This window comes from Pelodiscus sinensis, chromosome 29 (genome assembly GCF_052426305.1).
Source record: "Pelodiscus sinensis isolate ZL-2025 chromosome 29, ASM5242630v1, whole genome shotgun sequence".
Lineage (NCBI taxonomy): Eukaryota > Metazoa > Chordata > Testudines > Trionychidae > Pelodiscus > Pelodiscus sinensis.
The window spans coordinates 4,136,659-4,153,394 of NC_143080.1; the positions used below are offsets into that span (position 1 = coordinate 4,136,659).

General features: G+C 45.6%; 1 protein-coding gene across 3 annotated transcripts in view; it reads left to right on the plus strand.

Moving 5' to 3' along the window:
• Window positions 1-16,736, plus strand: part of CDK12 (cyclin dependent kinase 12) — an 83,663-nt gene that overhangs the window by 18,037 nt on the left and 48,890 nt on the right. For all 3 annotated transcript variants that reach the window (XR_012898075.2, XM_006126219.5, XM_006126218.5), the window contains exons 5-13: window positions 1,882-2,052; window positions 3,497-3,686; window positions 6,046-6,102; window positions 6,677-6,778; window positions 8,111-8,188; window positions 8,676-8,792; window positions 9,464-9,595; window positions 11,211-11,425; window positions 14,082-14,531. Coding sequence is in view for 2 of the 3 variants with exons in the window: in XM_006126219.5 (XP_006126281.3) it covers window positions 1,882-2,052; window positions 3,497-3,686; window positions 6,046-6,102; window positions 6,677-6,778; window positions 8,111-8,188; window positions 8,676-8,792; window positions 9,464-9,595; window positions 11,211-11,425; window positions 14,082-14,531 (1,512 nt within the window). In the remaining variant the exon portion in view is untranslated. The remainder of the gene's footprint in view (window positions 1-1,881; window positions 2,053-3,496; window positions 3,687-6,045; window positions 6,103-6,676; window positions 6,779-8,110; window positions 8,189-8,675; window positions 8,793-9,463; window positions 9,596-11,210; window positions 11,426-14,081; window positions 14,532-16,736) is intronic.

Genomic DNA, 16,736 nt, shown 5'->3' on the forward strand with positions numbered 1-16,736 from the left:
AGGCCTACACTAAAGGGGAAGGTTAGGAGCAGGCGTACTGTCCGCTCATGGGGGCTCCCTTTGAGTTTGATTTAGCAGGTCTAATAAAGACCTACTAAATCTAACTCTGGAAGATCAGTCACAGCAGCAATCTTTCCTCTGATGAAGACATGGCCTGCGTAAGGTAATATTGAAATAATTTCCTTATGTAATTCTTGGGTATCTTTTTTAGTATTTTTGGTGCTCTCACAGTGAGCCTGCTTAAAAGTTCATTCCAGTTTAAGTATTGTCACTACTCAATGGGGAATACAGCTATGATTCTAACTGACATTATTCTTTTTTCCATTTTCCCCTCCCCATCCCATCCCCTCTCTTTCTGTACTATTTATTTGAACCCTGGATCCCTTAACTCCATTCATCTAAAGAAGTGGGTTGTGCCCCTGAAAGCTCATGATACCATTTATGTTTTTTGTTAGTTCCTAAGGTGCTGCTAGACTATTTGTTACTATTTAAGTTTATGTAGCTATGACCAGTAATGGACTTAGAGGCCTGTGGGAGAACCAAGCTCCCAAACCCCAATGACTCTGTCAGAGTTGGGTGCTTAATTGTCCTTTTGTGCCTGTGAAAATCTCCCCAGTGTGCACCCACAGTGTTACCCTGTCTTGTAAACCCACAAATTTGTTTCATTTCTGATGTTTAGCAAGCCAGCCATGGGATCATTTGCGCAACAAAGCCTCTTAACATAAAGAGACTGAAGCAAAGAAGTCTCCGAGAGATAGCAATGTTAGTCTCTAACTTTAACACTATTGATCATTAGAGGCGAACTTAGAGACGAACACATTTATTACATCATGAGCTTTCGTGGGGAAAACCCCCTTCATCAGATGAGTTGGAGTGGGAATCACAGAATCCAAGGTCTCATGATCTAATAAATGTGTTAGTCTCTAAGGTGCCCCAGGACTGCTCATTGTTTTCAAAGCAGAGAAGTTCAACAAAAATGTGATCCTGTTCAGAACTCGCCTTTTTCTGCCTAGGTGTTGTAGGACCTGTGGCTCTCCCCCTCCTTGGTTTTGTGGGTATACTATGGGAGAGTGTGCTAATCCTGCACTTTGTAATTTGCATATAGATGGTATTCTCGCCCCATTTAGCAGAGTTTAGTAGATGAGACAGCATTGTACAGAGTGAGGTTGCTTATTACGAAGTGTTTCACACAGTGTCCTACAGTGTTTTTTCTGGTGAATTGCAAAGTAAGTAAAAACAGTAAGATGGAATTCAGATGGAGTAATATAACACTTTTGGAAAATGTCTTAGTGCAGGGATAGTGCAACAGTGACTCAGGGCTGCATTTGGCCCATCAGATCATCGCATTTGGCCCACCATGGCTCCGCTAAGCAGGCATCTAGCAACATGTGGGGTAAAGGGATAGGCGAGAACATACACACATTATCTGACTGTGTTGAGAACCAGCAGGCCAGATCAGGGAGCTGGACCTAGCTTTCTGAGATAATAACTGTTGTTATCGGATGAGCTCGTGCTCCAGCTCCCGCTCTGGAGTCCAGGACCTGATGCAAATACACCCCACATCGCATCCTCTGTGGGGCAGGACCCAACAAACACATACCTGAGCCCAGAGGGTTGTAGTGGTTTTTGTGGCCGCCTACTACCTTAATGTTGCCCATCTGTCTTACTTTAAATTGCAGTGTTCTTTTATTACCAAAATTACTGAATTCTAGAAAGGTCTGTGGTAGGAACATAATTGAAGACTAAATGAGCCATTTTCTTAATGAAAACTAATTATGAAAAGCATAATTCAAAAGCCTGGGCAGAGCAGAGGCAGGACAGTATTGAGACTGGATTATTTGGAGTATCTGCAAACACTTTGACACTGATTTGTTTTGGCAGGTGAGCTGGTGGCTTTAAAGAAAGTGCGCTTGGACAATGAGAAGGAAGGCTTCCCCATAACAGCCATCCGTGAGATCAAAATCCTTCGGCAGTTGATCCATCGCAGCGTTGTTAACATGAAGGAAATAGTTACGGACAAACAAGATGCACTGGACTTCAAGAAGGACAAAGGTATTGCTAGCTGCATGGTGTATTTAACTAACAGACATTCTACAGCTCTTTGTTAACTTCTCCGGTGTGAAGGTGGCTCTAGCAATCTGAAACAGTATGAAAGAGTTACTTGCTAGAGAAAACTCTAGAATTGTCTGTTGCTGCATATCTGCCTCTGGATTAAAAAGAAGTTTGCCTGTATTTTATGACTGCAAAGCACAGCAATAAAATCTGCGCAGCCTGCTGCTGATTTTTCCCTTCAGTGTTAATAGGTACCAGATATTATCCTTTTTGTGGGTTGCCTGCAAAAGGATACACCCTTTCTGATCACTTGGAAGCGTTCACAAGACTCAGGGCATTCATACAAGTAACCATCTTTGCAGCAGTCATATAGCAGCCACTATCTCACCAGCTGCTACAGGCTGAGATCAATAGTTATAGTATTTGGAAACTGGTATCGTCTCTGATGCACGAAATAACAGACTCCAGCTTTTTCTCCCTTACCTTGCGGAGCCAATGCAGGTATCAGATCATCTGCAATGTTGGGGATAGGAAATTTGTTCCTACTACTTATTTCTATTAGCCCTCCTGAGCAAACACAGTTGAGGGACTTAGCTGGAGTCTCTCTTGTGCATCGACAACAGAATTGTGGCTTAAATCTTAATCGGTTACACTTGAACAACCCTGTTCTTGTTGAAGACTATCATAAGCGTAAGAGATGCAGCTCCTTTATTAATGGGGTGAGGCAAAAGGTCCAGGCTGACTTTGCAGAACTGACTGTTAGAAGGAATATATTTGTTCTTGTAAACTAAGCAGTCTTGATATGAATGTGACTGAGAGAATGTCACTGTACCAACATGTCACTTAACAGAGCAGAAGCACACTTAGCACGTCCCAAAGGTAAAGTGTATTGGTTTCTATCCCTGGAGGTCTGTGAGTGATTGTCTTTAAAACTGAGTTAGCCTTTGCTGATGTAGCTGTGGCAATTTTCTCCCCAGCATGGGGCATAACTTTATGATGCTGGATAATCATAGAATGATAGAATACTAGAACTGGAAGGGACCATGAAAAGCTGTTGGCTGTCTCAGGAACCAGTTAATGGTGTCGAAGGTTTTCCATCCTCTCACTTCTAAATTTTGAAGGTGCTTTTAAAAATACAACCATTCTAGGTTGCACTTGGAGAGTCCTTTCTTCCAGTGGATTCAGGTCCTCGATTTCCATAGGCAGTCTATGCTGATGCTTCCACTCTGGCCTTTTGTGACTTGCTATGAAAAGAAAAGGGCTACACACCCACCTTCTGGAGATTAGAACCAACCCCGCCTCACAAGTATGTAGCTGAGCACATAGTCACATTTTTCCCCCCTAAATCTCGGCCTTTATCAAGCAATTCCAATTCATAACCACAAATTTTGAAATTGTTGAATCTACTTCTCAGTCCCTGTCTTAAACTCTGTTTCTGTGGCAGGTGCCTTTTACCTTGTGTTTGAATATATGGACCATGACCTCATGGGGCTGCTAGAATCCGGCTTGGTGCATTTCTCAGAGGACCATATCAAGTCTTTCATGAAACAGTTGATGGAGGGTCTGGATTATTGTCACAAAAAGAACTTCCTTCATCGAGACATTAAATGTTCCAACATCTTATTAAACAACAGGTAACCTGTCACTGGATAGGGCAGAAGATGATTTTATCAAACTGGCTAATTTTAAGTTTGAGCCCACTGATGGGTAGGGATGTAAGTGACTAGTTGAGTCACTACTCGACTAGTTGTTCCCCCCCCCCCCCCTTGCTGCCTCTCTTAGTGGCAACAAGGGGGGGAAACAGGAGCCAGTGCAGGGAGGGAACTGCCTTAAAAGATGGCTCTTGCTGCATTTAGAATGCAGAGCCTCAGTGGGGATAGTTCTCGGGGGCAGTGTTAGTGGGGTCTGCTTAGTCTTGGCTCACGCCGCCCTGGGGAGCTAACCTTGCTGTGGCTCTGCAGTTTAACTACTTTTAATCCATAGAGCTGCAGCAGGGGTAGCGAGTGCCCCCCTTATCAATTAATCGAGTAGTCAATGGAAATTCCATCAACTACTTGATTAGCTGTTAATCCGCATTTTAACATCCTTACTGATGGGAAAGAATACAAGGGTATTATCTGCTGTAGTGATGTGTGTTTCCGCTAAAGTGACAGATTGTTCTAATTAAGCAATAGGTTCCCTGGGAGCGGCATCTGTAGTAGGAGTGATCTTGAACCAAAGGTGAATGAGCTTAATAACCTACTGGTTAAGTTTCCGTTGGGGACAGCCTGTCCACAAGAGACCTTTTGCTGGGAAATGTTCTGCTCCTTATCTCCATCTCTCAAGAATGGCAGGGAGTGTCCTGGTGCAGTTTCTGACTCTACAACGTTTCACCCAAACGTGTATTTAATGCAGGTGTTTAGGGGACTGGTTTGGTTATGTTAAAGCAAACATTGGAATAGGAAATGGCGTCCTGGAATGGATCGTTCCGGATGCATCACAAGGTTAAACCTTGCTGCTAAAAACCCTCTGCAAAACCATCATAAGGGACGTTCTAGAAAGGCTGAGGTCTAATAAATAAGGTGTTTGTTCAGTGATAGAGCCCAAAGGAGAATTCCTGCAGCTATTGCTGGTAGGTTCAAGTCCCAGATCTTCCTGGGGGAGAATGTAATGGTTTTATTCCAGCACCATTTCCCTTGGGTCCTTCGTTGGCACGAATGAACGTGAGAAAGGAGTCATTATCACTCTCAACGTCTCTTGGTTTTTCTGATTCTTTCCTCCCCCACTTCCCATCAGATGCAGTTACCATTTGGGTTCCCATGTCATAGCCACCACCCGTGCGCTGCACTGTCAGAGTTGAATTCCTTTGCTGTTTAGAGGCTGAGAATGGGGTGGTGGCAGTGTATTGGCGATGGGTTCTTACATCCCTCCCTCTTGATCACATGGTGACCAATTTTACGAATGGTATAAAAGTCTCAGATCGACTTCCAGTGTAGTCTTCTGCTAAAATCGATGAGTGCAGCATAGTTCTTTGTGCTATAGGTTATAAATTGGAGACAGTATGCTTGGATTCTTCAGGTCTCTTATCTGAACTCCAGTGAGGAACATTAAAACTGATAGACTCACATACCTTGGTATTTGTATAAGAAATAATGGTTCTGGGGGGACCATAGCCCATTAGATGTCATAAAATTGTATGCTTTTATGTCTTTATCCTTCCATAGAGCATTGAGCAAGGATCTGGAATACTGCATACAGATGTGGTCTCCTCATCTCAAAAAAGATATACTGACATTAGAAGAGGTTCAGAGAAGGGCAACTAAAATGATTAGGGGTTTGGAACGGGTCCCATATGAGGAGAGATTAAAGAGACTGGGACTTTTCAGCTTGGAAAAGAGGCGACTAAGGGGGGATATGATAGAGGTCTATAAAATCATGAGTGGTGTGGAGAAAGTGAATAAGGAAACGTTATTTACTTGTTCCCATAATATAAGAACTAGGGGCCACCAAATGAAATTAATGGATAGCAGGTTTAAAACAAATAAAAGGAAGGTCTTCTTCACACAGCACATAGTCAATCTGTGGAACTCCTTGCCTGAGGAGGTTGTGAAGGCTAGGACTATAACAGGGTTTAAAAGAGAACTAGCTAAATTCATGGAGGTTAAGTCCATAAATGATTATTAGCCAGCCTGGGTAAGGAATGGTATCCCTAGCGTCTGTTTGTCAGAAGGTGGAGATGGATGGCAGGAGAGAGATCGCTTGATCATTACCTGCTCGATTCACTCCCTCTGGGGCACCAGGTATTGGCCGCTGTCAGCAGACAAGGTATTGGGCTGGATGAACCTTTGGTCTGACCCCGTCTGGCCATTCTTATGTTAAAAATCAGAGCGATATATCGAACATGATCAATTGCCAAACACCAGTTGTCATTGGTTCTTTCTATTATCTTCCTTACTGTTTCCACAAGTGATCCAATCTGTAGCTCATGCCAGTAGTTGTGCTTTTGTTTTTCAGTGGGCAGATCAAACTTGCAGATTTTGGGCTTGCCCGACTGTACAGCTCTGAAGAGAGGTGAGTCACTCAAAGGGGGAATTTGCAAACATGTGACTCGAACCTTTGATTATCTTGATGCCCCAGCTTGGGAAGCTATCAGGCAACCCCTTACAGAGTAAACATGTAATACTTTGCCCTTGTCCAATAACCTTTCTTAAGACAAACCCAGCTGACTGTGCAGAAGTTTCACTTCCTTAACTACCATGAGTTTGCCCTTTAAATTTTAGTAGCAATATTTTTCACTTTTTGCCTTAACTGGTGAGTAGGGTTGCTGTCAAACCTCAGCTACCTTACCCTGCACTTCAGTGCTTGGTGAAGCGATTCCTGTATGTGGGTGTTTGGGTGAGGATTTCTGAAGCTAGCCACTTAACAAAGTGGTTTGATTTTCAGACGTGCGGCCCACCTGTGATTCTCATTGATTTACAGAGGAACTGTGTGTTCCCCGCACATCTGAAAACAGAGTTGCTTTTGTTTAGATGCCCAACTCTAGGTCCCTACATTGGAAAGCCAAGGTCATGGTTCTTAAAGCATTTTGCGATCCACTGACATGAACAGAACTGTACAGATGCAAATCTGTTATTTTACCTTACAGCCGTCCATACACAAATAAAGTCATTACGTTGTGGTATCGCCCTCCCGAATTGCTGCTAGGCGAGGAACGTTACACGCCAGCTATAGACGTGTGGAGCTGTGGGTAAGCACCTTGTATTATTCGATAGCATTTTATTTGAGTTGTGAGTCAGAAAAAGTCCAATCAAAGTGCTAAAGGTTCTGCTTGAAGAGCCTCCTGTAATGTGTGTTATCTGTTGGACACGCAGCAGAAGCCATGCAACTAGATTGCACTTGAATTCATTGCTGCGTTAGACATTTGAGAAGTCCTAAAAACATAGTGGTGATGTGACCTTTCTGTCTTTATCAGAGCTATCGTTAATTAGACTTTAACATAAGGGATCCTCTAAATGGGTGAGGATGGCCTGCTAAAATTAAATAACAGTATCTCTCACTGTGAAGGGCTTAATTCCTGGTTATATAATGGCTTTCTATTTCAACATGTGTAAGACCACCACCATTAGTATACATCGCTGCTTTCATTGTGACCCTTTTGGACAAATTTTCAGCTGAACTCAGCAGACAACAGGCTGGGCTCTGTTTTGTAAAACTGCTTACTTACGTTGGCCTTTTAGTGGAATCTGAGCTCTCTGGACACTTGGTGTGCGTCTGCACAGCAGGGCTAAACTCGAAATACACCATGCAAATTGAGCTACATAAATTGCGTAGCTTATTTCAAAATTGGGAGCATCTATATAGCACTTATATCGAAATAAAGCCCTCTTCCTCTTACTTCCCTTCTCTTACAATGAGGGTTACAGGAGTCCTCCAGCTTGACAGTATTGACACTATTTCAAAATAACTACCTGCTGTGTAGATGCGGACTAAGTTATTTCGGAATAGTGCTGGTTATTTCAAAACAATGTTGCAGTGTAGATGAACCCTCTGGCCCTGACTAGAGGGTGGTGATCCCTTTTGAAATCTGTGACCATGGCGCAGAGTTGTTGTGCAGAGTCTAATATAGAAAGAATTCATGTTAGCCCAATACAGCTCATACCATCTGAATTTGGCGCTAATTGGTACTCTTTTCATAAAGCTCAACACGGAGGCCAGGGACTGAATGGATGATGGAGACTGAAATCTTTTATTTGCCTAGCTGGAGGTATAATACTCAATTTAACTTTTTCAAGGCATTAGCCTGGCCCAGCTAAGCCTTCACGATCCTGTTGGCACTTCTCTTTGCCTGAATAGAGTTAAGACATCACAGGGTTGACATCTTAACAGGGCCCCTAGCAAATGTTGCTTCCCAAATGTATGTGGTGGCTGACTCTGCACACAGGTTAGTCGGTCAGTTCCCAGTTTTGACTCTGATGCAGATGAGCCCCCAGGCAAAGCTGCTTATAGACAGAAACGCAACGCTAGTCAAGTGATCATCCCCAGTGTCTGCTGTTGTGACCTGTCGGTTTTTCTCTTCCAGCTGTATCCTCGGGGAACTGTTTACAAAGAAGCCTATTTTCCAAGCCAATCTGGAACTGGCTCAGCTTGAATTAATCAGGTAAAGCATTGCACACGCATGCCTGGGAGAAGTAGTACTATGGAAACTGCTCATGCACTTAAGCTTAGCTATTACAGCAGTTCTCATTCCCTAACCAGTTAACAAAGTGAGACCAGCAGTGACAGTAACTACTGATATAAGTAGACAGGCCTCTAGGTGTTTGTGCTTGCAAATCAGGCTGATGCCTGACTCTTCACATCTGCCCCACTAGTAAAGTGAAGGGGTGGGTATTTGAGTATAAAAATCACTCCTGCAAAAATAGAATTCAGCACTGTTAACTTTGTCAAATGGTTTTAAAACCAAGGTAAGGCTCTATTTCAGATATCGCTTTTACCTGAGCTTTCGTCTAATCTTCCTCCGTTTGCCCCTATACCTAGGTGTTGGTATGCTAAGCTGATTCAGAGAGGAAATTGTTTCACTTGGGCAGCTCTCCTGCTGGCTGTGCTGCGCTTGCTGATCGTGTTCTTGCTCTCTGGTTCTCTTGTAGCCGACTCTGCGGGAGCCCCTGCCCCGCTGTGTGGCCAGATGTCATCAAGCTGCCCTACTTCAACACTATGAAACCGAAGAAGCAATACCGAAGGCGCCTGAGGGAGGAGTTCTCTTTGTGAGTTTGACAAGAGCAGATGAGTGACTGTGTTTGTGGCTTTGTGATCGTCTGTCGCTGCCTGATAGTGATGTTACTCTAACATCTGCTGGGTACCTTCTTCTGTCTTGAGTGGGAGGGCAGGTAGTAGTGGGATGAAGAGAGAGGGTTCCCATTTCTCTGTCCCCTTCGGGAGGAGGGGGACCTCTTTCCTGTCCCAGGAAAACTTTGAATTTAATTTACCGCTTTGAATTTAATTTTTGCTAAAAAATGAGCTGGCTGCTAACCCCACTTACAGCTGTTGGCAGCAGCACTTGCTTTAAGTCCACTGGCTAGAGAATCTCCTGCCCAGCAGCTCTGTCAGACTCCCTTCATGAGAACCAGGCCCAAGGGACTAGCTCTGCACTGGCTGCCTGCAAGTCTTGTCTCGGAAGTAATTAATCATGCACTCTGCCTTGTGCAGTCAGACATGAATTTAAAGTCTCTGCTGGCTAACGTGATGCTGAAAATATTATGATTTACTGCCACAGATGCTTTGGAGTGCGCCCCTTGCTTGGGCCCGGATGGTGGATATTTCTCCTGTCTCAAGGGGAGTGGGAAGCCTTTTTCTGAGCATGGGGCACACTTTGCTCCCACCCTCTCCTTTGAGACTGCCTCTTAATTCTAGCCTTGTCCCTATCATCTGTACCCAGCATTCCTTCAGCTGCTCTTGATCTGCTGGACCACATGCTGACGCTGGACCCCAACAAACGTTGCACAGCAGAACAGGCCCTGCAGAGCGATTTCCTTAAGGATGTTGACCTCAGCAAGATGGCTCCTCCAGAGTAAGTATCAGTTGTCTTTGCCCGCTGCAGGTTGCCAGAGCTCTGATTCCTAGGCTCTTTGCTCTGACCTGGCGCAGCTGTGGGCAAGTCACTTTACCTTTGTGTGAGGGTCCCACATCTCTCTCTCTGGGCCTGATGCTCAGTTTATTAATGCTTGTAAAGTTCTCGGAGATCCTCGGCTAGAAGACGACGTAGAAGGGTGAAGTATCATTGGAAACCTCCATCCTCTTTGCCTGGGAGTTCAGTACGGCTTATTCATTGACTAGAAGGTTTGCTGTTTAGAACAGCATCCCACATCTCCACCCCACTAGGGATGTAAAATCCCAACTAATGGGTTAGCCAGTGAAACCTCTTTAACCAGTTAACCAATTAAAGGGGGAACTGGCATGGAGGCCCCTGCCCGCAGCAAATAGGGAGCTGCTCCAGCCCTTACCGGTTAACTGGTTAAACATTCACATGCCTACACCTGTGCAACCCTGTTCTGTATCCTTTCGCTCTCTGCTTGCAGGGATGACAGGCTTTGAAATACCTGTGACCTCTTCAGAGCTGCAAAGGGCAGCCCCGGTTGTGAGACAGTCACTTTGTCTCACAGTTTAGCACAATGTCATGTGAATGGCCAGATCCTGATGGCTTTGAGTTTAAAAAAACTGCTGGAGCAGCTGGCTGCTACCAAGCAAAACCTAGCACTGTAAACACAAGAACATAAGAGCGGCCACACTGGGTCAGACCAAAGGTCCATGTAACCCAGTGACCTGTCGGCCGACAGTGGCCAATGCCAAATGCCCCAGAGGGAAGGATCACAACAGGCAATCCTCACGTGATCCCTCGCCTGTCGCCCATTTCCAGACAAACAGAGGCTAAGGACATCATTCCTTCCCATCCTGGCTAAGAGCCTCCTAACCCCCTAATAGCTACCTAACCTCCGTGATTCCATCTAGCTCTTTTTTTAACCCTGTTAAAGTTCTAGCCTTCACCACCTCCTGTGGCAATGAGTTCCACAGGTTGACTGTGCGCTTGAGTGAAGAAAAACTTTCTTTTGTTTGTTTTAAACCTGCTGCCTTTTCATTTCATTTGGTGGCCCCCTAGTTCTTACATTGTGGGAAAAAGTAAATAACATCAAATAAAAAAGACACTTGAATTGCTAGAGAGCTATCAGTGAGGCAGTGGTTATTGTGTCTCATCTCTCTAATTGCCGATAGAGGAATCCAGAAATATGTAAGGCAGTGAAATGGGTGTCTGGGTTTTCCCTGGGCCTGTGTACTAGATTTAAGAGGGCTGTTTTTTTTTTTTTTTTTTTCATGCAATCTGAGTCTTCTGTCTGAATTACACCCAGTTACCCTTTTATTGAGCCCTAAATAGGAGCTAAGTGCACCAAAGATAATCTAGTTCTGGCTTAAGCTTCCTCTACAGATGAAGCAGTGTGAGCACAGAAAAGTCATCTTGATCACAATACCCTCCTTGTGTTACGCTGCCATCAGAGCAGTGTCTCAGTGCTGCTTTTGTGCTATTGAAAATTTCCTCTGCCCATGCAAGTGTTTAACTCAGGACTTCCCAGAAGGTGTTTTTGTCGCATTCCCAATTTTTTCTCTTCTCACAAAGTCTTGTCCTCTTCCAGCCTCCCTCACTGGCAGGATTGCCACGAGCTGTGGAGCAAGAAACGCCGACGGCAGCGGCAGAGCGGGATCACAGTGGAGGAGCCTCCATTGTCTAAAGTTTCTCGGAAAGAAACTACCTCTGTAACGAGCACAGACGCTGTCAAGAACAGCAGCAGCCCGGCACACCCACAGCCTGCCCCACTCAAGATAGAGCCGGGCGCTGGAGATGCTATAGGTCAGTTCAGTGTCGTCACAGTGGGTGCCAATGGGAACTTTGTCCATTGAAAATGTTTCCAACTGGTCACTAAAGCCCCTGGACAAATTTATAATTCAGCTGGCGTATACAGTGTCTGAGAGGAAATGAGAGTTTAGTCCATATCATTCTGACCCGCCTGCTGCTTTGCATGTTTGGCGACAAGCACTAAAGAGAAACTTGAGTCCTTTTAAGAGCAGCAATGTATCTGCGAGTGTATTGAAGGAAACAATTGTGCACTGGCAGGTGGATGGGCTGGATGGCTTAAGAATTTTATTCTGTGACTGTTTTTGACCTAGTTGTATGTTGCGTTATAATGGCTAACCTTCAGAGTGGGAGAAGATGGGACTAGATGAAATCCAAATTATCTGTTGGTGTTTGCCCATTAATCATTATAGTAAAGATTATGCCTGATAGAAAACATTTGCAGGATCAGGACTGTAACCCGTTCCTGAAGCTGCACCTATTCATGCTGGTTCCTAAATATTCTGTAAACACAAGGGAGTTCTATAGACCCCGGCAGAAGACACATCCAATGGTGTCTAAAGAAATCTGTTGTCTATATTATGGCATCAGCAAGGAACCCCAGTCGGGGGTAAAGACCACTGGTTGGCTGAGATGGGGAAACTTTTTCCAGTTGGGGCCATTGGCCCTCAGAAAAATCAGTTGGGGCCCACACAAGTCAAAAGGAAAAAGAAACCTCACTAAACTCACCCGTAGTCAGGGCCGGATGAACTCTTCTGGGAGTTTGGGGCTATAGATTTTTGTGGGGCCCCCAAGCTCTGGGGTGGGGCCAGAAAGAGGGGTTCAGCATGTGGGAGGGGGGTGTGGACTGAGGCCAGAGAGTGGGTGTAGTGGGGGGGGGGGGAGATAAGGGCTCCAATGGGTGATTCAGGGTGGGGGCTAGGGACGAGGCATTTGGGGTGCAGAAAGGTGCTCCAGGCTGTGGCCAAGGGGTTTGAATTGCAGAAGGGTACTCAGGGCAGAAGGTTGGGATAGGGGTGCAGGGGCTAGGTGGGACTCTGGGTGCGGGGCACTTACCTAGGGCAGCTCCCCAGTGGTGGTGAGGGGAAGCAGGTAGCTCAGTGCAGCACTGCCCTATGCTTTCCTTTAGGCACTACCCCCTGTAGCTCCCATTGGCCGGGAATTCCCACGCCCACCCGGCCAGGCAGGGCCAGATAATGTGCAGGGGCCTCCTTAGCCCAGGGTCCTGGGCTGCAGCCCCCCAAGCCCCTTTCTTAATACTGCCCTGCCTGTGGTGGGAGCAGCGTCGGGGTGCCAGCACTCACATTCCAGTCCTGCACAGGCTCCGGCCCTCCGGCCCACAAGTGAAGCAGTGGGATCGAATGCGATCCATGGGCCAGAGGTTCCCTGCCCCTGTGTTCGGTGCTATAAAGACCAGTAACAAAGAAGGCAGTCCTTGCCCATGAAGATTGTGAGCTGGGACGCGACAGGTGGGATGAAAGGAGAAGGCAGTGGGATTGTGTGTTTTATTGTTCCCTGGAGTGGCAAATCAGAAGTCACAGCTTGCTGTTGGCCTAACGAGTAATAGAAGCTTCTTTTCAGGCTCCGGACTGTTTTACAAAAAAAAGAACAATAGCTGGTAAAATAGCTGGTTCCTTGGCAGTGGTTTGAGAGTGTCCTGGCAACAAAGCCTCAGAGGGGTAGCCGTGTTAGTCTGGATCTGCAAAAGCGACAAGGAGTCCTGTGGCACCTGATAGACTTACAGATGTATTGGAGCATAAACTTTCGTGGGCAAAGACCCACTTCATCAGATGCAACAAATGGCACTCACTTGCAGTCAGCACTGCTGCTGTGCTCCAGCTTAGTATGGGGGTGTGAAAGGTTAACTGGTTAACCAGTAAGCTTACTGCTTACGGTTACCCAGTGTGGCTGGGGTAGGGGAGGGGCTACTTCAGCCTTGCAGCCAGGGGCTGCTTTGGCTAGGAGGCTGCAGGCAAGGACTGCTATGGCCTGGCTGAAGAAGCCCCTGCCTGTGATGGCGGGAGGGGGATGTGTTCCAACCAATGGTTGGCATGGGGGCCACTTGCTCCCCCACAGTCAGTTTGGGTAGCCAAATACATGGGATTTTACATCCCTAGCTTAGTGTGACAGGAGGCTACTCCCCGGTGGGATCCTATTTCAGATGAGACTTTGACACATGCTGATCGGGACCGAGTTCCACTTGCTCTCAGAGCAGATTCCAGCCTGAGAAATTACATTTTGCCCAGCACAGTTTCCCCTGCCACTTTAATTGGATACACCCTCATGTGCACTTCCTGCCAAAATTCGTCCCTCATGCTGCTAAACAGCTGCTGTGTTCCACCCCAGAAGGATCTGCTTTCCAGCACTTCCGCTCTGCAAAGCTCTCTGGGGAATTCTTCTGGTTCAAAACTGCTAGGGGAATGTACTGTATTAACATCAGAAAGGAGAATGAAGATAAGCCCAAAGAGCCAACACTGGGTGCTCAGATCCGGCCATCAGAAGGTGTTTTAATAAACTGACATGGAATTTCTTTCCTAAAACTCCCTCTGCTTTTTAAAAAAAGGGGGGTGGTTTTTCTGCTCTCTTTTCCAAAGTAATGGTTATGGATGTGTGGGCAAGCCCTGTTCTGTGACACTTCTTGTATTCTCGGCAGGCTTTGGAGAGATCACGCAGCAGCTGAATCAAAGTGAACTGGCTGTTTTACTGAACTTGCTGCAGAGCCAGACTGATCTCAGCGTGCCACAGATGGCCCAGCTGTTGAACGTACACTCTAACCCAGAGATGCAGCAGCAGCTGGAAGCTCTCAACCAGTCCATCAGCGCTCTGACAGAAGCCACAACTCAGCAGCAGGACTCTCAGAACATGACTGCGGAGGAAGCCCTAGAAGAAGAGCCACCCACAGAGGTCCACCCGCCAGAGGAGCAGGCAACCCCAGAAGCGGCTAGCACTCAGGGAGATATGCAGAACATGCTGGCAGTTCTGCTGAGTCAGCTGATGAAGACCCAGGAACCTGCTGTAAACCTGGAGGAAAGCAATGGGGAAAAGAGCAGTGAGCCATGTGGGCCAAGGCAAACCCCTACCACGCAGCAGGAGGAAAGCACAGGTAAATAATCGTGACTGTTGCTTGTGGACCTGGGTGCCATTCACCCTTCTGAGGAATCTTAAGCCTTCCATAAAAGTGCATCTTGTTTATTACTGTGACGGTGGGGAGCCAGGTCCTGTGCGCGTTGTAAGGAAGGTTATTGACAGAGGATTGGAAAGAAGCTTGGGGCCAGGCTTACACTAGCTTTGGTGGGGTGTCAGACTGCAGGGCTCTCTGGGGGAGGTGCATGGCCACTCACTCAAGTCCTTTATGTGAGAGACTGGGTGCAGCGGAACCACTTAAATAGGCTTGAGCAGCTAGGGCACATGGTTAAACCTTCCTGAGTAGCTGAGTAGTCCACAGAGATTTCAGAAATCTGTCCGCCTACCTCATTTCTCCAGAGCACTTAAAAATCCTTTCCAGTGCGGTGAATGGACAGTAAAGTTTGAAACGATTCCTCTTGTAAAAGACAAACCTGACAAGTTCTTTCTTGGTGTGATATGATGCCTAGGGACTGATTAACATTGGCCAGTGGTACTATGCTAATAAACTCATGTTGCATTTACACACATGCAGGCAGGTTTTGCATGGGACATCAGAGCTGCACAGCGACTATTTCCTCTTAGTGTCTTCCTCACGCATGCAGAAATGTGTATAGAAAAGTCGGAGGGGGAGGGGGTGTTGGGAATGGGACCGACAGGGAATGCAGCAGCAGTTCTGAAAGGAAAAAAACTTGCACACCTGGCTTCACTGCACCTGGTTTTAGACCATTCTAATGGCCTCTCTCATGAGTCCTAAAATTCAACACACTCAACCAAAATTGAGCTGAGTGGCCGTTCCTAAGAGGATAAATGAGCGTTTTTTTTATAAAAGATCTGGCTTGGGTCAGTAGAATCTTGGATTTCCTTTCCAGAGGTGAGTTTAAATGTGCATCCATATTTTCCATTATTGCCAACATAGCATCACAGGATGATAGGAGCAGCAGACTATAAAAGCTCCTGCTGCATATGAATTACAATTTATTTCTCCTGAGAGCCTCTTTCAGCCTTATTCACAGCTCCTCTCTGTAGTACAGCAGAAGATACTGTTTTTTGGTAATAGAAATCGCTCCTTCCAAATGCACGCATCCATCAGCATTTGGTCATGATCATACTTTTGCCCCAGTAAAGAAACATAATTAGGTTACGGTAGAACTGGTTCAAGTGCAGTGCAACAGCTTGTATTATTATTAACTGTTTGAAAATTAGGAACTGGTCCAAAAGAGTCTGTCTTGTCCTCTGGATTCTAACACAACCTAGTTTTAAAGTGCAGTTAATAGTCAGAAAAATAAACTTTTTAAAAAATACGACAGGGAAGCATGTGCTTAATGTTCTGACCAAATCTGATCGGCTTTAAGTCAAAAGATGGTTTTCATAATGACCTTTGTTGGAAGCCCCACCTGGGCTCTGACTCTCAAGTGATATTATTGCTGCCTATCTTGGCATCACCTGTAACAAGAATCACCATTCAACTGATTGTGTTGTTGACAATGAGCTCATGTTGAATGACACGGTTGGCCCAACAGCCAAAACAGGTTTTGTGAGTAAAGCCAGCACATCAACGCAGGGACATCCAGGAAAGCAGATAGGTCCAACAGGAAATTGCATTCTCTCTCTCATTTTTTAAATGCATAGTCACTTGTCTGACTTGGCTGCACTTTAACTGGGAATAGGATGGAATCCTTCACTGTTGCAATGTACGAAAGCAGACTGCTTTGTTCTTACCACTGGCTCAGTAGCAGCAGTAAGTAGGCACCAGTGACAGTTGTGACCCCACCAACGTGCAAAAAATGGTAATTTGTTCTCACAAGGAGAGAGAATTTTGAAGCGAACATTCTAATAGTTCAAATGTGGGCAAAACATCACAGCAGAAACTGATTGTCCTTTTTGTAACTGGCAATCTGTAACTCATGTGAAACCACTTTTATATTTTTAAAATACATACATAAACTTAGACTGTCCTTGTGCACATTTATTTCTTAAGCTGCTAGAAAACAAGCCAAGTAAAGAATACAGTTCTTGGCACAAGTTTCCTAATATGGTGGTGAAGGGAAATTATGGTTTACTCTGGGGCTCGGATCTCGGTCAAAACTTTGTTCTTGATTTTTACACAGTGGGTCCTTGCATCATCAGTAACATTGCATACAGTTAGCCCCAGGATACAGCTTCTAGTACGTGTATTAATAGA